The following is a 21,682-nucleotide window of genomic DNA, read 5'->3' as shown; positions in this document are numbered from 1 at the left end:
ACCAAAAAGCCCAATTTTGGTAGCCTATCACCCTTGATCCTTAAAACATTTATTAATACTTTTTCCATTGAAGTTGGTATTACAATGGGTTTTTTTGCTACCATAAAACGAAAAATAACTTCATTAGGGAGTGAAAAACCATTGAAAGTATGGCTTGTTTTTAACAAAACAAGTGCTTGTTGTTTTACACAACAACCACCTTATCATGACCACTAAGGACTACTTAACTGTAGTGGGATCAGGGTGAAATTCAGAAAAAAATGAGGCAAAGCGTCGGGGTAAATTGACAAAAAATACTAGTAAAAAGGCTTGTTTTAGTGACTACTTGCTTATCATAAAAGTTAATCTGATTATATTGCTATAACAAAAGAGAAGCTTCGTCTTCTGATATTATGCTCTTTTCTTCATGTAGGTAAGAAAAGGAGCACCTTATTGTAAGTGGCGCGCTAAGACTTCTTTATATAATTATTTTTTCCCCTTAAATAATTTTTTTTTCGCTCTCTCTTCCTCCTCTCTCTGTCTCTTTCTCTGTACTCACTCACGTTAATCTTTTGAATTCAAGGGGATTAGCAGTTCATGTAATTTTACCTCTCGTAATTCGTCTTTGGGGTAGAATTAGCAGTATTTTGAATGCTATTAAGCATGCAAATATTGAACAGGATAAAAAAAAAAGATGTATACACTGCGACCTATTATTAGGAGAAAATGTAAAAGTGCGAAAACAATGAATATTTTCTTCTTTTTTTTAAGTTCTCTTTTCATGATGAATAAGTTAGAAAAAAAAAGTAAATTTAATTACAAATTTGGGCTTTACAAAGGAAATTAAAATTTGGCTTAACCCATACTGACCATTGATTAATCTTCATCAGAAGTTGACTATGAAGTCCGTCAGCAGTCCTTCCTCCCCGTTTAAGATAGAACATACTAATAATATGGTACACTCGTTTTGGCTAAGAATTGGAATTGACACTTAGAGATAGAATCGAAATCTGTATCAGATTTGGGGCACAATTTGGTATTTTCCCATTACTAGTGACATCTTAGGATATTTTCTGAAATAGAGTGGCTTGTATGTCTTTATAGCACACGAGACACAAAAATAAAGTAGCAAGACAATTCACACTAATGTGTGACGTGTGGCTGCCTTGCTGACTCAGATTTATTTCACTCAGTGGATATTGGTGGACTTCTTCTCATTGTTTATCTTTGATTTAGCTATTGTAGAACTATGATTGGCTGACGCATTAATAAAGTAATCAGTCAGCTTTTTACTCGGAAAGTGACTTCGGGTATTTCTTGCCAAATCCCATGAAGCTCCTATAATTTTCATATAATTCACCATAAATTTATTATTTTCTGCCCCATACGTGTATGAGATTTTAGGTGTAACTATTTACAATCACTAATAATTCTGATCCCCTCATTTTTTACTTATTATTTGCTTTCTCCTAAAATTAACAGTATTCTAAAAAGTTTGGGATTTCGTCTTTTAACCATCTCTTTTCTAACAGTTACCGAAAGCAGCGACTCTCCGTCGCTAGAAGATGTAATTCTAAGTAAACGTTTGGAAGAAATGAGGAATTTAGCCAAAGAGATGTGTGGAGTTTTCCTTAGAGATCGTGAACTGATTCAAGAAGAAAGAGAAGTGGAGAGGAAGTTTTTGTCAGAAAAGATAACAAAGTTGAATGATCAGTAAGTCTTATTCAAATGAGTTAGTCATCAATTAATCTTAACTTGTCTTAATTTTTCTTACCTAATTTCTAAATTTTTGAATTATATTAACTTTAAAAGAATGTTTTCTAAATAAATATTTCTCCAAATAAACTAAAGAGTGACTTTGCAACTTAAAACAAGCATAAAAAGCGATAAGATAAGTAAAACTTAAGTTGGACAAAATTACTGAAACAGAAGTTAAATAAATAATCAGTTCAAACCACAATTAACAAAAATTGCAATAGATAATCCAGTTAAACTTTTAAAAAAATATCACAAATAACATCAGGGCTGCCACCCCTTCAAAGTCCTTAGAGGTTAGAGATTCCGAAGACATAGCCTATTTCTAGCTGCTTTTCTTAGTCATTTTAACATTGAAAAATTTAATTCTGCTCGATCTTCCGAAAATTATTTTGTTTTGAGCATCCGATAAATTTTCATCAATATTGTTTATAACTATTGCTTTCGAATGTTGAATCATTTATTGATTCACCAATTCAAAGTATTGTATCAACAAATTAAGCAGTTGGGTGCTACAATTACTGGTTAATGTTTCAAAATTTTATTTAGTTATCTTTTATTTTAACCACGTCCTGAGACCTCTGTGGTCATACATGACGCACGATAAAAAACGAAAAAAATGAAAAAAAAGACAAAATCAAAGCAGGGTGGTTTTCATCCCATGAATAAAAAGAAAAGACAAATCTTATGTTTCGGTAAAGACTTCCGCTAGGCCGTTGTCACTGCAAAATGACATAACTTATTATTTACCTTAAATTTTTTTTTTCTATTCTCAAATTCGCGGCTTCAGGTACTTTCAATTGTCTGATTTTCTGCTAGTTTTTTACACATGTTGCTCATGAGGTTTTAAATTACTGTTTAATCTTCTTTTGAAAGAGCCAACAAAGAAAATTTTAATCAAAACATCCCCTGGAGGATCGTTCCAAATCTAAGTGGTAAGTCACACGAAGGTGTTCTTCAAGTATTCTGTTCTTTTAGTGTTAACATTAAGGTAATTGGACCAAGCTGTGTGTACCTTCGTGTCTCTTTTGTCGGTTGGACAATGGGGGAAGGGCACAATAAAAGAAGGCTCTGCGAAAAGAGGTGAATTTATTCATTTGTAAAAAAAGGAGCAATAAACACGACATAAAATCCTTCACTAACAGACTGGATAGAATTATGGGTAACAAGTATTGCCCCTCTTAGCCCTATTCTGGATCTTTTGAAGTAGTACTAACAGTGTTTCCTGTGCGCGAGTACACAGTGGGCATCCGATTCCTCTAATAGTTCTTTTTTTAGCGAGTATGGCTTAGCGGATGTCTTTGTTGAAATATCTGCCGAGCCTTGTCTTTTTATTCACTTGATGAAAACCATCATCGGTTTTGTTTTTCTTATTTTTTTTTTTTTTTGTTCTTCGTCTTTTGACACATATCAATTGTTTTCTATACTTTTGAATAAAGTGGAGTCAATAGAAAATATTGACTGAAAGCATTCTTTTAAAACATTATAAATAATTTGAAAGTTACAAGTATATTTATTCTAAGAAATTATTTTCCTTTTCATGAAACTTGATTAGTCGTTTACATTATTTTATTTTCTGACGTTGTGACAGATAAAGACACTGTTCTAAATAAAGTCTAGTACAAATGATAATCTAGGGTTTAATGGGTGGAAACTCTACTTTTATTTGCGGTAATATCTGTTTGTTTTAGATTTCCTTTTTTCATTCATTGTCTTTTTTGTTATTTTTAAGTTTGATTTAATTTGTCTTTGTTTAAGTTTGAATATTCATTTTAATTTCTGTTCGTTTTGTTTTGACTTAATATGTTGCTCTTTTTTTGTTCGTCTATGATTTTAATATTACTTTTTACCTTTCTTTGAAAAACTCATTTAAAAAAAAATTAAGCTCGTTTCTATTCGTTAGCGTTCGATTGCAATTTGTGCTATAGACAAAATTCAAATTTAAAAAAAAGACTCTTTCCATTGGCCTTAGTAATGTGCAACAGTCTTAGTGGTATTTTTACTAAGAAATGCAGGGAATCTACATAATCTTTGTTGCTCTGTGAGCTGAAGTCATCCTGGTTCCAAGGAAAACGTAAAAAAAATTAAATATAATAAGGTAAAAATAATAAATAATAAAATAATAAGGTAAACGCAAGAGAAAACGAGGGATTCGAAAATGAATATATGAAGGGGTTCTTAAATGTGAAATGTTAATCTAAAAAAATTTTTCATTTCTTCTTGTAAGGTCGAAAACTAGGTCTCGCACGGCTACTTGTTTAAAATCCAAGTTAAGACTTTTTTCTTTTTAACATCTTGTGCTATGGCTTTTTGAATGATCTTTAGTTATCAAATAACTAGAGTTGTTCTTGACATGGGTCTATATAGGAGTGTAGGAGGGTTACCTGATGAAGACCTTACCTTTTTCCATTTACTGTGCCTTGACTCGTATTTAAGGAGGGGATGTCATGAAATGACCTGTTTAAGAAAAACTCGCTGAGTCCAGACTGCTCTTACAAAGTCTTCTTGCAGCCACTGTTGCAATCCATCTGCCATACTGGATTGAGCTTCAAAATAAGAATGGTTATAATGCAATCCAGAAGAGCTTATCACTGATTATAAAAATTTAAGAAAGGAATAAATAACGCGTAAAAGCGCAATCAACAGCAAATTTTGTAGGCCAGTAAGTACTGAAGCTAATTTTGGGCTATAATTTAACTTCTTCTAGACTGTAAGCAATGTTTTGTCACCAAATGAACTCGCCCAAACGAGCGAGTTTACTAATTTATAATTGTATTAGGCTTCTTTCAACCCAAGAGGAATTACGACATATTTCACAGAAGTATGCGAATCTTCGTGTTGGTGAAGTTACTACAGCAAAAGCCTGGGAAAATGAGAAGACGATGCTTCTGAAGAAAATAAAAGAGCTGCCAAATGTATCAGATAATGAAGATATCCAAATCCTTATTGAGGGATTAATTACAGCCTTAGACACAAAGAAGTATACTTATTGCGTTGTAAACTTGAAGAAAGAATTAAAAGAGCTTAAGGTGAGTTTTGTAGACAGAAGTTTGTTTCATCATCCATTCTTACTCTAGGAGGCCCGGTTAATAAGTTCATCATCCAATGTGCTTGGGTTACTCTAGATTTATGAAAATCGTGGGCTATCTGGAATTAGTTTAACTCTTTAATGTCAGCTGTAATTTATTTCATTTTGATTTAAGCATTTCTCATAAGCAGCTTTTTCCAGAAAATCTGATAGTATGCACAAAATTCCTGCTAATAATTAACCATTTGGAAGTATTTATTACTTCCACGCGGGAATTTAATTATATTAACGGCTGTTTTAAAGTTTCAACTCAGCTGTCTGCTTTCTTCCAAAAAACAAACTGATTTTCTATTTACTGACTCCTTTTTTAATTTATTTAGATTAGGAAAACTATAAATAGCGCAATAATTCGTCTAGGAGTGCATTTTATCCTTATGTGATAGTGCGCTCATGGCAGTAACACTAAGCTACAATTTGGTCGCAAATAGGACCTATTTGCTATTGATTTAAAATTCTGATATAGCTAATCGATTTAAAATCCTGACATAGCCAATCGATTTAAAATCTTGATATAATCAATTGACTTAAATTATCAAAGAACAGTGTATTGAGTATTTCAGTTGCGGAGAAGGCAATGCCGTACGTCAGCACATTCGTTCCCGAAAAGTGACGTGGTCCATACAAAATAAATGGTTAATATACGCATTATTCTGAATGCTTGATTTTACTAACATTATTCTCTGAATGAAATATATCATAAAGTTGTGGTTATTGATGTATAATTGTGCATTAGATATAATAAGGAAAGGGCGGTGGGTTATTATGGAGGCGCAGGGAAGGGCAGATTCCTGAAAGAGTGCATTTCAGTGCCCCAATTGTCTAACTATTCATGGACCTTCAGAGAAATATAAAAGGGGTCTGTGTTTAGGGAGGAAGGGATTGGAACTAATCTCTTATCTCCCTTCATTTAGACTGAATGTGAATAAGGGTGCTACGTAGTGATGCCTCCTTTCTTATTGCAGATGATTTTTTTTTTGGCATTCATTTTAAAGCTTCGTTTAACTAAATTAATTCGCTTGATATTTCATAAAATGGCATAGACTGATGTTTAAGTGCGCATCAGCTATTATGAAAGAGGGGTGCCTAGTCCAAATGTTGGTGCCTCAAAGGGTGCATATTCATACTCAATTTACAAAATCTTCAATCTTGGTTTAGAATAAAAATTCTATTCTATTTCAAAGATTTTCTGTAGTTTTTCTTTTTTTCATTACTGCAAAAGACCTGGATCCTCCACAATCAAGATTTGTTGGAAAAATAGCAATCTCCATGAACAGTTAGAAAATTATTACCAGGAAATTACTTCTTTATCCTTCCCTCCACTTAGTTTTTAGAAGGAATTTATTCAGGCTAAGCGTTAAATGTTCTTGTTAAGTGGCGGGTGGAGCGAGGGTTACCCATTCCTTCTGGTCATTTTGAACATTAAGGGTCAACCTTTTATTGTTCCATGTTTGACTACGCCTGTAGAGATGTCAACTTAGAAACTGGTCCTAATAGAGGGTAAATTAAAATATAGGTATGCATAAACAAAAAGTTGTGACTTAGTTCGACAGTCCTCTCAGTGCTCCCTGAAAGCTTCATTTGAATGGCCTTTTTAGACACCATGGGTCAAATGTGCTCCCCTTTCCTGACAGAAAATGCTATATATAAACAATGAGCCAATTGCATAACTTACAGCTCTTGCTCTCTGGGCTCGGGGGGTTACATTCTCAGACCTTTTGAACCTTTCAAATAGGCTTTACAAAACGGCTTTTTCAAATTTTCATCGGATGTCTTAGGGGAAAAGAGCTCTGGGAGGGGGCTGGTGGCCCTCCAATCCATATTGACTCTTAAAATGGGCCCTTTCAATTTCCAATCGAATGAGCTCCTTCTGATATGGTTATGACAAATCCTTCCACATAAAGTGCCCTAGTGAAAAAACATTTTTCATAGAGCCCACTTCACTCTTTACGTAGGCTACCCTATTGTGGTGCCTATAAATGTTTTAGTATGTTTTTTTTATGAATATTATCCACTATCACTTTTCATATCTTGTTTATTACTTAACATGTTTCGTTGTTTTTTCTTTTTATTACTTTATTTATGTTTTTGGTGTTGTAAAACAAATTGTTTTAGCTTTTTTACCGTAAAAAAAATATGCAGCTAATTACCATTTTTTGTATTGTAATCACCTCATTTATTTCTTGGATATTTCTTGTTTTTTGAACTGATGGGAGGAAAATAAATTTCGTTCCAAAAATTTGTTTAATACGATAAAAAAATCAAACACAATTTTAAACCTGATAAAATTAAAGATTCTATTTAAGCAGCAGAAAAGAATAAACCAAAAGAACTGAATCCCTGTGAGCATTCCAGCAGTGTGCAGTTGACACAATCAAAGTGAATTTTTATTTTTTACTACAACTAATTTTTTTTTTAAAAACTGTCGGAAAAAGAAATTTTTCAAAGAAAATTAAAGATCTATATTAAGATTAAAACGGGTTTTTCCTTGTTTCTGATGCAGTAAAATAATAAATTTATAAGATTCGTGATTGTAGTTTGACCTGGTTATTTGGGCTAGTTGTTATTTATGTATGCCTATATTTTACTTTACCCTCTGTTAGACCAGTTTCTAAGTTGAAACCTCTATAGGTGTAGTCAAATATGGAATAATAAAGGGTCGACCCTTAATATTCAAAATGCCCAGTAGGGAGGGGTAACCCTCGCTCCACCCACCACTTAACAAGAACATTTAACGCTTAGCCTGAATAAATTCCTTCTAAAAATTAAGTGGAAGGAAGGCTAAAATGTAACAAGAAGTAATTTCCAGGTAATAATTTTCTAACTGTTCATAGAGCTTGCTTTTTTTCCAACAAATCTCTATTTTGGAGGATCCAGGTCTTTTGCAGTAATGAACAAAACGAAGAACTACTGAAAACCTTTGAGATAGAATAGAATTTTTATTCTAAACGAAGATTGCCCTCGTAAACCTCATGGTTTCAATTCTATTTTCATTCTTTTATTTTTAGTTACATTCAATCTCTTTTTTTCTAACACTCCTGCTATTTTTGTAGCTTACATATGTGGTTGGGAAAATGTTATAAAATACTTTCAATTATCCGTGGTAGTTAGATCAATCCAAAAAATATAAAAAGTTGAGAAATAGAAGAAATGGTCATATAATGGTCATTACCAATGAAAAGCTGCATAAATTATGTATTTAAAAAAGGCAAAAAATTCTGTGATACAAGATCAAAAGACGATGAACATAAAAAAAAAATCAAATAACGAAACAATAAACATGTAATCTAATGTGCAAGAGATGATAATGGATAAAAGCCATGTGGAGAATAGACTAACTCAACAATTAAAAAAAGATTATAACCTGCGAACATGTCATTAAGATAAAACAACTGCGCATGAAATAACGAAAAAAATGTTTTAGCGCTAGCAAGGCCATATCCAGGGGAGAGGATGGTGGTTTGAACCCCCTCCCCGAAATATTTGTTCGGCTCGTAAAAGCGTTACATAAACGTACATAAACAAATTTTTGACGCGTTTTTAAGGTTTTTTGCATACACCCCCCTATAAAAAAAACAAACAAATAAAAATCCTTCATACAGCTCTGAGTGCTAACCTTATAAACCCCGCCGGTCTCCAGATTAAAAAAAAATGATCATTTAATTAGAATATTTTAACGCAAATAATGGATAATAGGAAGTATTGAAAATGCATTGTTTTACGTTAAAAGGTTAAGAAATACCAGACATCTCACAAGAATAGTGGCAGCAATGGTGTAATCTGAAAAGTACACCTCAGTCCTACACAGTAATTCCCCGGAAAGAAGCCTTTGGTAACCTCGAGTTACCAGCGCAAGGAACTCACCAAAAAATATCCTGTTTGCAACGGAATGTAAAATATTACATCTAATAAATGAAATAAAAATATTTTAGTTGATAATAAAAAAAAAATCAATGAATTAGAACCTGACGTTAACTGAAAAAAAATCTAATAATATAAATGTGCAAAGAAGTCGTGGGAAATTTTAAATTTCATAATAGTCTTGAAATTTCGTGGAGAGAGAGAGAGATCGGTATATTTAAAAACTATCGTATCATAGCTAAATTCAGTTTTTTCACAAAAATCATACATTTAAACGAAAATCACACACTACGACTCAGCATTAAAAATTGATGTGAAGAAAGGCACAAATGAGTTGGCTTAACGATTTGTTCGTACTTTAGGGGGTACAAGTTTGTTTTGTAACCGAGTTCGGCTATTGGGAGGGGCTGGTTCGGGTAGTATTGATCGGTGGCTCGTATTGGCTAGGACGGATTTTCCAAATTGGTGAATAAGGTGTTCAAGCCGGACTTTTAAGTGGAGATAAATTTGATTTAGTGAGGGCTTGATCATAGGGTATGTCACGGTTTCGGAGTATAATCCTTGTTGCTCTTTTCTGGACGCACTCTTTGTCGCGTAATAGGTACGCTGTGCGGATAGCAGATGGACCCCACACCGGGCACGCGTACTCGAGCAACGAGCGAACATATCACATGTAGGCATGGAGAAGACTTTCAGCATCACACCCAAACCGCCTCACTTTGGTAAGTGTCTGAAGCCTTGCATTAGCCTTGTGGACGGTTAAATTAATATGGGCACTGAAACTACAGTCACTTGTGAAAGTTACTCCTAAGATTTTTATTTCGTTCACAATCGGGAAAGAGACTAGAGGCATATCTATATTCCGCTTCAGAGGGTTGAAACAAATTATCTTCGATTTGGCTACGTTAATGGTAAAATCATGACTTGAGCATTCGGTCTTTAGCTGATCAAATAACTGGTCTGAAAACTGGTTTGTTATGATAGTGTTTTCGACCAGGTAAGCGAGCACTATGGACAGATCATCTACAAACTTGTAACGGTTGTCGTGATGATTAAGTAGGGAATTAATTACAGCCAGGAAAATTATTCCAACTAATTTCGTGCCTTGTGGGGCCCCGCAGAAGTATATAACCATGATGAATCCGAATCATTTTCGTGGAGTGCAAAGACTTTTTAACTGACTCTAATGGCCTAAGAGTGTTCGAACCTGCGTCTTATAAAATAAGCTAAAACCCGAAAGCCAAATTGAGTGAAATCATTGACCATCAAGCTGGCAAGTGAAAGAAGGTCTCATCATCTAATTGTTCCTATAGCTGTTCTTACTTCAAGATCTAGTCTCGTGTCCTTGATCAGATAATTTTCGGTGTGTTCTGAGACTACGAAACGGTGCATTCCGAATGTCTTAGTTGTTTCGTGAATTTTCTAGTTGGTCTCTGTTACCTAATAAAATTTGGGAATGCAGAATTGTAGAAATTTTATGTGTTTGAAGATCATTTGTTAGAATTTTCCATATATGATACTTTGAACGGTTTTTTTCAATATCTGGCTAGGTTTTTTTTTACGATTTTCATATTGTTTCTTTTGAACTTTGTTCTAGTTACTTGTCGAGGAGGCAACTACTATTGCTGAACAGTATCGAAGTAAGTCCACGACGCTACAAAAACAGCTGCGTGAATTGAAATATGAAAATGACGAAACGGTTTCGAAAGCCAAAGTAAGGAGTTTCTACAAAATTTTTCTCTCTTTCTCTGTTTTTCTCTATTTGACTATCATTAAAAAAAAACATCAATTAAAATATTCCATATAGATAAAACACACAGATAAGAGACAGACAGACACTGCAAATAATAATATAAAAAAATACTTATTCGGTAATGAGTGGTTCTAATGGTACCTCTTTCTGTGATACAGCTTTAAAGGGTCGCTTTGAATGAATAAATGGTTTATTTGGAATCCTGGTAGAGGTAACAAGCTCAAACAACCAAATTTGTGTTATTGCAAATAAATATAAAGGTTAAAAATTATACGGTCAATAGCTACATAAGATGCTGTCATACTGTACACTGGTTGTTCTAGTATTCAAGCAAAATAATTTAGATACAAATGTTTACTGCCCGTAACACTAAAAGATAGCAGGTTGTTTCCCGCGACCTGTTTGTAGTGTACCGCTCGATGAACGAGGATATAAAAGATTTCCTATGCCTGTCTTGGGTAGACACCACAGGGCGAAGAATAGAAGTTTTCTTTATGTATATAAGATGATTTCGAAGGCGGGCTGGAATTTGAGATGGAGAAAAAAGAACCCGCAACTCGAATTTTATAAAGAGTCTGAAGCCGAAATCGCCGGCACAAGGCATCCCTCATCCATGTCAGAGGGTTTTGTTTGTACTTTTGCTGTAGAAGTGGTAAGAGACAACAAAATGAGCAATGCAGATCTCTGTCGATCAACGACACACGCAATCAACTGAAATCATGCAGGAATGGACCCTAGACCGTCAAAGATGGAGCTCAACTGTTGCAGAACTATTGGATGCCAGGGAAGGCTTGCAGCCGGTCCTGACCCAATTACAAGTAAGTATTTACATCCTTGATCACCAATAACTCCAGTAACTTAAAAGAACAGATGTAACTGTTATAGGTGGATGAGAATAGCACTATGGGCTAGCTTCATCTTTTTTCGTAGCAGGATGCCATTATTGGATGCCAGGGAAGGCTCGCAGCCGGTCCTGACCCAATTACAAGTAAGTATTTACATCCTTGATCACCAATAACTCCAGCAACTTAAAAGAACAGATGTAACTGTTATAGGTGGATGAGAATAGCACTATGGGCTATCTTCATCTTTTTTCGTAGCAGGAGTCAATGCACTAATAGAGAAAGATTCGGGATCGACACCAGAGTTAAAAATGACTTAGTAAAATAACTGTAGATTCTGCAGAAGCTTATCACTTACATGTAGTAAATGAAAATTGCATAACTGTTTATTTCCACATGATAAATTTTTCAAAGGGGAATGACAGCACGACATCTATATATATATATATATATAAATAAGTTGTTTGTCTGTTGACTGACTGTTGACAGTCTGTTGACTGAGCTGTATGTCGTCATGAAATTGTTTGTATGAGCTGTATGTCGTCATGAATACATTCAGTCTAGTTATTGTCGAGAAAATTAGCTACACGTCGTGTAGTATACATACGTCATTAATGACGCCAGATTTTGACTGGTCATAATAATTCCTATTTGGTACCTTAGCTTAGGAGATTTGCAACTTTTTTATAAGATCAGATTGAGCAACCAACGAGGTATTTCTGACTCAGGCTTATTTTGCGTAAAGGACGGCATGGCACTTGGCAAAATGTATTGCGTGCGTAATTTTGCTAACTTGTCATTCGCAAAGGGAACACTATGAGTAACAAAACAGTTTAATATCAATAAATCTTTCGATGGCGCAACGCTGAAGTCAACATAGTCCCCTTTCGCAGTTGCACCATTCGAACAGAGCATAAAATTATATAAGCCAGTAGCTCTCGAGCTGTGGATATGCGTATGGTCATTCGAGACAAAAGTCAAATAGTACAAAACAAATAGAAGTATTTGAGCTTTTGGCTTATTTCTAGCTGAGAGAGCACAGTTGACGTCTCCAGCAAAGACAATGCAATGAGATGAAGTGGTACACTGCTGCAAATATTTAGCAAATTTTTGCTTTCGCAATTGGGTAAGCGGCAGCAATATGTCACCAGACTTGTAACTTTTATACCAAGGAAACATTCGTTCTTGACAAGAAATTAAACAAAAAAAACTAGTTTTTTTAAACTGAAAGTAAGGAGCGATATTAAAACTTAAAGCGAACAGAAACTACTCCGTATATGAAATGGGTTGTCCCCTCCGCAATCCCTCGCTCTTTACGCTAAAGTTTTTAATGGTTTTAAAAAGTAGAATTGTGGCAAAGAATCAAACTTTAGCGTAAAGAGCAAGGGATTGCGGAGGGGGCAACCCATTTCATATACGGAGTAATTTCTGTTCGTTTTAAGTTTTAATATCGCTCCTTACTTTCAGTTTAAAAAAACTAGTTTTTTTTATTTAATTTATGAACAATTTTGAATTGCATTTTTATGGCACTTGGTATTAACCAAGTGACATATAGCAATCGCCAATTCTGTCGGTCTCTTTGTCTGTCGGTCTGTCTGTCTGTCGGTCCCGGTTTTGCTACTTTAGGCACTTCCAGGTAAGCTAGGACGATGAAATTTGGCAGGCGCATCAGGGACGGGACCAGCTTAAATTAGAAATAGTCGTTTTCCCAATTTGACCATCTGGGGGGGGGAGTGGGGGGTCGGTTAATTCGGAAAAAAATAGAAAAAATGAAGTATTTTTAACTTATGAATGGGTGATGGGATCTTAATGAAATTTGATGTTTAGAATTATATTGTGTCTCAGAGCTCTTATTTTAAGTCCCGACCGGATCTGATGACATTGGGGGGAGTTAGAGGAGGGGAAACCTAAAATCTTGGAAAACACTTAGAGTGGAGGGATCGGGATAAAACTTGATGGAAAAAATAAGCACAAGTCCCTGATACATGATTGGCATAATCGGAACGAATTCGCTCTCTTTGGGGTAGTTGGGGGGGGGGGGGTAATTCTGAAAAATTAGAAAAAATGAGGTATTTTTAACTTACGAACGGGTGATCGGATCTCAATGAAATTTGATATTTAGAAGGATATCGTGTCTTAGAGCTCTTATTTTAAATCCCGACCGGATCTGGTGACATTGGGGGGGGGGAGTTGGGAGGAGGAAACCTAAAACTTGGAAAACACTTAGAGTGGAGGGATCGGGATGAAACTTGGTGGGGAAAATAAACACAAGTGCTAGATACATGATCGACATAAACGGAACGGATTCGCTCTCTTTGGGATAGTTGGGGGGGGGGGGGTTATTTCTGAAAAATTAGAAAAAATGAGGTATTTTTAACTTACGAACGGGTTATCGGATCTCAATGAAATTTGATATTTAGAAGGATATCGTGTCTCAAAGCTCTTATTTTAAATCCTGACTGGATCTGGTGACGTTGGGAGAAGTTTGGGGTGGGGGAACCTAAAATCATGGTTAACGCTTAGATTGGAGGGATCGGGATGAAGCTTGGTGGGAAAAATAAGCGGAAGTCTTACATACGTGATTTACATTATTGGAACGGATCCGATCTATTTGGGGGGGGGGGGGGGGTAATTCTGAAAAATAAGAAAAAATGAGGTATTTTTAACTTACGAACGGGTGATCGGATCTCAATGAAATTTGATATTTAGAAGGATATCGTGTCTTAGAGCTCTTATTTTAAACCCCGACCGGATCTGGTGACATTGGGGGGGGAGTTGGGAGGGGGAAACCTAAAACTTGGAAAACACTTAGAGTGGAGGGATCGGGATGAAACTTGGTGGGAAAAATAAACACAAGTGCTAGATACATGATCGACATAAACGGAACGGATTCGCTCTCTTTGGGATAGTTGGGGGGGGGTTATTTCTGAAAAATTAGAAAAAATGAGGTATTTATAACTTACGAACAGGTTATCGGATCTCAATGAAATTTGATATTTAGAAGGATATCGTGTCTCAAAGCTCTTATCTTAAATCCTGACTGGATCTGGTGACGTTGGGAGAAGTTTGGGGTGGGGGAACCTAAAATCATGGTTAACACTTAGATTGGAGGGATCGGGATGAAACTTGGTGGGAAAAATAAGCAGAAGTCTTACATGCGTGATTTACATTATTGGAACGGATCCGATCTATTTGGGGGGGGGGGGGTAATTCTGAAAAATAAGAAAAAATGAAGTATTTTTAACTTACGAAGGAGTGATCGGATCTTCATGAAACTTCATATTTAGAAGGACCTCGTAACTCAGATCTCTTATTTTAAATCTCAATCGGATCAAGCGTAATTGGGGGGGCAGTTGGGGGGGACCGGAAATCTTAGAAATTACTTAAAGCGGTGAGATCAGGATGAAATTGGATGGGACGAATAAAAACCTGTCTAAGATACGTGACTGACATAACCGGACCGGATATGCTCTTTTTGGTGGAATTGGAGGGGGATAATTTTGAAGATTGAGGTATTTGTAACTTACGAAAGGGTGACCAGATCTTAATGAAATTTGATATTTAGAAGGATCTTGTGCTTTAAAGTTCTTATTTAAATTCCGACCAGATCCTCTCTCGTTATGGGGAGTTGGAGGGGGAAACCGGAATTCTTGGAAAACGTGAAAATTGGGGTATTTTTATCTTACGAATATATGATCGGATCTTAATGAAATTTGATTTTTAGAAAGAATTCATGTCTCAGAGCTCTTATTTCAAATCCCGACCAGATCGTTTGACATTAGGGGGAGTTGGAGGGGGAAATCTTGGAAAACACTCGGAGTGTAGGAATCGGGATGAAGCTTGGTGGATAGAATAAACAAATGTCCTCGATACGTGATTGACAGAATCGTACTGGATTCGCTCTCTTTGGGGGATTTGTGGGGGAGGGGTTCAGTGATTTGGCGGGTTTGGTGCTTCTGGACGTGCTAGGATGATGAAAAATGATAGGAGTGTCAGGGAGCTGCACAATTTGACTTGATAAAGTCGTTTTCCCGGATTCGACCATCTGGGGGGCTAAAGGGAGAGGAAAAATCAGGTATTTATAACTTACGAGTGGGTGATCGGATCTTAATGAATTTTGATATTTAGAAGGACATCGTGACTCAGAGCTTTTATTTTAAATCCTGACCGGCATTAAGCCTCGTATTTTCCTTTTTAAATCAATCTATTGATTCATTGAATTTTGTTAGAGCTCATATCATATGATCTCTTGGCTCTTAACTCTTCTTGCCTCGTCACAAGTGCCATATGATCTCTTAGCTCTTGTTGATTTTGGCTCTCCGCATATTAATTTGCATATTAATTTTTTTTTTTTAGCTAAACGGCTTTCTCTTATTTTTGATCAGACATTATTGAGAAATAAGGGATGGGGAAGGAGGCCTAGTTGCCCTCCAATTTTTCGGTTACTTAAAAAGGCAACTAGAACTTTTAATTTTTAACGAACGTTTTTATTAGTAAAAAAATATACGTAACTTAAGAATTTACTTACGTAACAAACTTTTACGCTCTTATATTTTTTATTATGTATATGAGGGGGTTTGTCCCCTCGTTAATACCTCACCTTTTACATTAAATCTTAAGTTTTGTCCCAATTCTTTAAGAATGACCCCTGAATTAGAAAGGCCGTGGAATAAATAGTTGAAATTACTAAAAAATACTTTAGCGTAAAGAGCAAGGTATTTATCTCCTCCTAAATACCTCGCTCTTTATGCTAAAGTATTTTTAGAACCCCTCATATGCGTAATAATCTCTGTTCGGTCTAAGTTTTAATGCTACTCCTTACTTTCAGTTGAAAAACTTTTTCGTGTTTATTTTTTCATTGTTTTTTTTACAGTAATGCTAGAAAATCTCGCATCCTTTTCATTGAATATCTATTCCCCCATGGCATATTCCTCCAAGAAAAGATCCTCCCACATAGCCCCCTCCCCTCAACCCCACCCCAAACCAAAAAAATCCCCATGAAAACGTCTCTGCTCTTCCCAATAACCATTACTGTATGTTAACACTGGACAAAGTTTGTAACTTGCAGCCCCTCCCCCAGGGACTTTCGTGGAGTGAGTCATTCCAAAGACATAGTTAATATGGTTCTCGACTATGCGGAACAAAATGGCTATCTCAAAATTTGGATCTTTTGACTTTGGAAAAAAAATGAGCGTGGGAGGGGGCCTAGGTGCCGTCCAATTTTTTTGGTCACTTAAAAAGGGCACTAGAACTTTTCATTTCCGTTAGAATGAGCCCTCTTGCGAGATTCTAGGACCACTTGGTCGATACGATGACCCCTGGGGAAAAAAAATAAATAAACACGCACCCGTGATGTGTCTTCTGGTAAAAAATATGAAATTCCAGATTTTTGTAGATAGGAGCTTGAAATTTTTTCTATAGGGTTCTCTTATATGCTGAATGCGATGGCGTGATTTTTGGTAAGATTCTGTGACTTTTAGAGGGTTTTCCCCCTCTTTTCCAAAATAAGGCAAATTTTCTCAGGCTCGTTACTTTTGATGACAAAGATTAAATTTGATGAAACTTATATATTTAGAATCAGCATTAAAATTCAATTCTTCTGATGTATCTTTTAGCATCAAAATTTCGTTTTTTAGAGTTTCGTTTACTATTGAGCCGTGTCGCTCCTTACCACAGTTTGTTACCACGAACTGTTTGATGAGGCCGAAACGTAAGGACTGATTAGTATTACCAGCCCGCTTGCAGGTCTACCTCTGCCCCAATGCTTTGCTGGCATAGCGGAAAATCAGATCTTATCGTAGACATTTAATAGGGAAGAGGACTCAACTGACAGGAAATGTTCTTGTATGCACAGTACACTATTGCAAGACCTTAAATTTTTTGTTAGACGGAGTTTATTGATTATACCGCCGTTCAGATTCCATGAAATCTGGCCACGGGGCACTTAAATACTGTAGTATGGGTAGTTTGACTGCTTACATAGAGCATATCTGTACAACATGACAGATTTTCTTTTCGCCTGATTACCAGCAAAATGAGAACACTGAATAACAGTGTTTTAGTTCTTAGCAGGGTATCGTAATCTTGGCTCTGAAAACACCTCATCGACAGGTATCGATATGCATTATATAGTTAGCTCATGTATATAGGATATTTCACTATCATTTGTAAGTCATCCATGCTTTCAAAAACAAGCTTCAATGAGCATGTTTATTGGATTGTCTTGACTTCTGTGCAGTGCTGAATCATGAAACATAAATCGTTTGGTGGAACCTCATTAAGAACATGTCTAATAATACCACTATGCATGGGGCCTTCAGCCTAGCATTGGCTTTGGTAGCACTGTTTAACGCATGGGTAAGAGATTTAGCTGTATCTTTGTCATCACCCAACGTGCCCCAGTCTTTGATAAGTGCCCTCAGACTCAAGAAAGGAGCAATCGTCGTAGGGCGCTCAAGACACGATTGTCAGTCGTATTGAACCCTTTTGGGGGTTATTTGAGATTATCAGAGTAGGGGAGCTTTGCTAATAATGTGAGCGTTCGCAACTCCTGGGTTTACATAAGCCTTATTCTGAGCTAATTTGAAAACGCTTAGGTGGTCAACAAGATCATCTACTGTAGGTAGTGTGGTTGTAACTTCATGTGAGCGTATGGGCGCCTCATCCAGCTTACATATCACGAAATTTGGATACACTACTTTCTTTTCGTCACAAGTACAGATGGCTATTATCTGATGAGTGACTTAGTCCTAGTGCTTAACTCGATCTGAAGGATAAGTATACATATTAGATTACTGCCATGAATCTTCCCTTGTCGTAATTAGTGTAGCAGCTTGGAAAAACTGAACCATTTTTGCTACTATTTCATCAGACTTGTTACCCGCTTTAATTTTCTGAAAATATCTCAAAACTGACTTTACACCATGTCTGGCATCACTATAATCATTTCGATTTCAAGAATTACAAAGTGTGTTTCGATTTAGTTAAACATTGCCCTCAAAATCCCATGAAAGTTCCACCTTAACACCCTTAGCCTTAGTAGTAGAAGTAATAGTTGTAGTAGCAGTGGAAATAGTATTTTTCTGCACACTGTGTTTTGGTTTTTGCAACATCCCCCTCAATAAGCTCTGAAAGTCTCACCTTAATACCTTAGTTGTCCCGATAGTAGTAGCAGTCACAGCTTTAGTAGTTGTAGCATTAATAGTTTCTAACATGCCACCCTTTCCCTATAACAAATCCTGTATTTAAACGGTAGGCAACTGCATAACTTAAAGTCTTCGCCCCAAGGACTTTAACGGGGTCATTTCATCCCTAGATACATGGTTATTGGACCTTTCAACTAGGCTGAAATAACGGTTATCTTAAGATTTTAGTTGGATGTATTTTGAGGAAAGGCAGCAAAAGGGGGTGTGCTGGTCATGCTTCAATCGTTTTTTACCCTTAAAAAACACTAGAACTTTGAATTTTCAATCGAATGACCCCCTCCAAAGTTTCTATAACAATTCATTCCTTACAAAGTGGCTTAATGAAGAGGGAAAACAAAGCCTAAATAATTCATAGATCCCACTTTGCTCTTTGGTTAGTCAGCGGTATTCTTTTTGGAAAGAAACAATTCCCTAGGATTTCTGGAAAAGAAATTAAGAATATTCTCCAACAGTTTCCTGCTCCTCCTTCCGGAAAGGATTTTTTTCCAAAAAAGAGGCCTGGTTCTTATGGGCTCGGGGAAAACATTTTCCATTGTATAGAAAAAGCAACCAATTTTAATCTTTTTTTCAGGGTGAAAATGAATCACTGAAGTCTCAACTAAGAAAAGCTCTGGAACGCTGCCAAAAGAGTGATGAGAAAACCAAAATGGAGCTTGCTGGTTATAAAAATGAAATATCTCTGCTAAAAGATGAACTCAGGAGAGCAGAAAAGAAGCTGTATTTTCTCACTCTAAGACAAGCAGTCTGACCATTCGAAATCTTTATTTTTTATATATTTTTTTTTTTTTTTTTTTAAATTTTTAGTCAGATGATCAGCTTAATAAAGATATATAGACATTTTTGGTTTAATCATGTGCATTAGGCCTTGGTAGAGCAGTGTAATGCTATTATTAAAGTTACAACGTCTCTTTCGACACTTCTATTCCCTCATACTTTTATGTTCTTCTAGCATTTTCGGTTGTTTATTTTTTTATTTCATTGCCATGAGTAACAAGATATATGTGGATAAACACAATAACTTTATGTTTCAGTATGAAGTTCCTCAAAGAAATTATGCTTTAAAGTTAATATTTGAGAAGTAAGATAGTATCTGCAACTATCTATTTGTTTAGTTATAATTCACCGTAAGTGCAAAAAGTACATTACAGCGTGGAGTGTAAAACGATGGGGGAAATGCAGTATAAGAACTTGCCCTTGGTTCATGCTGTAAAAAATATCAAGGAAAAGATATTGCTTTCCCTTGATCCCTCAAATTGCCTTCCTTTACTTCTGCAAGTTTATTCGTCATGACGATCTAATGGCTGCATCGAGATATTTCAACTGATCCGTTATTTTTAATTAACACTTCTGTAAATCGTACAATGGATGAAACGGAGAAATTAACCATATTTATCTGAAATTGTCCCCTAATATATAAAAAACGGTATGAGGGCCATTCAAATAAAAGTCTAATGCTTAAGACTGGAAGTAAATAACTAGGGAAATGAACACGGAAGGTAAGCTTAATATTATTAACTAGGCATAGCGGCATGGCTAGCCTATGCTTTTTTTTTGGGGGGGGGGGCTCTACAACTGCAACGGCTGCAACTCCTGCATTCTCCTGCGTCCAATAAACAACAAAGAGAGATAAAACTCTACAAAAAAAAAACATCAAACGAGACGACAACCAGTAGAGAGAACTGCTCTCTACTGGCGGTTGTCTCTTTTGAGGTTTTTTTTTGCAGAGTTTTATCTCTCTTTGTTGTTTATTGTCATGTCTGGCCAGTTCGGCATAAGAACTTTCATTCGTCAAGCTTACGGGCAACAATTAGTCGCTTCTGTCAATCATTATTTTTCTTTGGTTAAAAAACATGAAAATTTGTTAAATCAGCAAATTTTCTTAAAAAATTGCAAGAAGGAATCAGTGATTCCTAAATCTTTTAGAACCAATATCCATTTTGGTACGAAAAAAGAAAGCTCTCTACTGGCCGTCGTCTCGTTTGAGGCTTTTTTTTGTAGAGTTTTATCACTCTTTGTTGTTTATTGTTATGTCTGGTCAGTTCGGCTTAAGAACTTTCAATATCCTGCGTCCATTCTCCGTGAGCTTTTCTTACTTTAAAAAGTCGCGTCAGTATGAACTGAGGGTTAAGCCTCAAAAAACATAATATGTTGATTAGCTATTACCGTGAAACTAAACACAAAAAAAAACTAGAAAATAACCTTTCATACTCAGGGGGTTTTGGCATATTACCGATAATACCCTGCAATGTTTTCTAGACTCCGTTTTACATCTTTTTGAATCGCAGTAATTAGACACCATAATGAATGTTGGACAATTAAAAGACAGTGGACCAATTACTTTTTATAACAAAAAGAGGATAATGTTATTATAATAGCGGTAATTAACGATGAGTGATGAACATTATATCTTTATCTACTATAATGCGCACATTTTGGCTTATATTCGAAATACCTATTGTGTTTCGTACTATTTCCCTGTTTTGAAAATACCTGATAAACAGATGTACGCAAGAAGCAATAGGAAGGTTTACCCTTCCAGACTGGTCCAAAATAATTCACTTGAAAATTGTTAGCCTAAAAGTAACCTGTATCAATGAAAAATTGATTTACAGAAGTTTTTCTTTGATCAGAGAAATTTTGGTTTATATAATTGAATTCTCCTGGCCATGTTGAACTTGAATGTGTTTCAATTGCTTGGATGGTCAAAATATTTTGACTGTGTTTTGTCTCATTTTTTGTGTAGCATTTTTCTGTTATCAGAATATTCCTTTCTCTACAGCTCCTTGGCGATATAGAAACAGGTCCAAGAATGCTAGACATCATGGATTGAAGTTTTCTTAGGTTACTTACTATTTTCTACTAGCCTAGTTTGTTTTAAAAAAGTGACACAATCCTCTCATCAGTTTAGCTACTTACTCATAAGACTTTTGTTTTCTGAACTTTTTGAGTTATCCGGAATAAAACTCCGTGCTAAACTTTTATTGTGTTATCCGTTAACCCAGATTCAAGTTCAAACAGTGCCAAATACCATAATCGGTGTGTCCCAAAAGTTTGTGTACATCGCACTTTCTCGTTATTTTACTTATCTTAAAATTGACTGGAAGTTGAAGCATCCAAACTTTAAAGTATCCAACTTTAAAATATGGTTAATTTTCCTAGTCCTAAAGGTGAAACCTTTTTTGACTAAATTTCGCACAATAGA

At 35.7% G+C, this 21,682-nt stretch overlaps 1 protein-coding gene across 1 annotated transcript in view; it reads left to right on the top strand.

Moving 5' to 3' along the window:
* LOC136037998 (uncharacterized) overlaps positions 1-19,319 on the top strand; it is a 41,180-nt gene extending 21,861 nt beyond the window's left edge. Inside the window, exons 4-7 of the mRNA XM_065720912.1 lie at positions 1,512-1,692; positions 4,514-4,763; positions 10,278-10,394; positions 19,052-19,319. Coding sequence (XP_065576984.1) covers positions 1,512-1,692; positions 4,514-4,763; positions 10,278-10,394; positions 19,052-19,228 — 725 coding nt within the window. The 3' untranslated portion in view covers positions 19,229-19,319. The remainder of the gene's footprint in view (positions 1-1,511; positions 1,693-4,513; positions 4,764-10,277; positions 10,395-19,051) is intronic.
* Positions 19,320-21,682: the final 2,363 nt, after the last annotated feature.

The sequence above is a fragment of the Artemia franciscana genome, chromosome 17, assembly GCF_032884065.1.
Source record: "Artemia franciscana chromosome 17, ASM3288406v1, whole genome shotgun sequence".
Taxonomy (NCBI): Eukaryota; Metazoa; Arthropoda; class Branchiopoda; order Anostraca; family Artemiidae; genus Artemia; species Artemia franciscana.
Note: the sequence above shows the minus strand (reverse complement) of the source record. Positions and strands in the feature narration are given on the sequence as shown.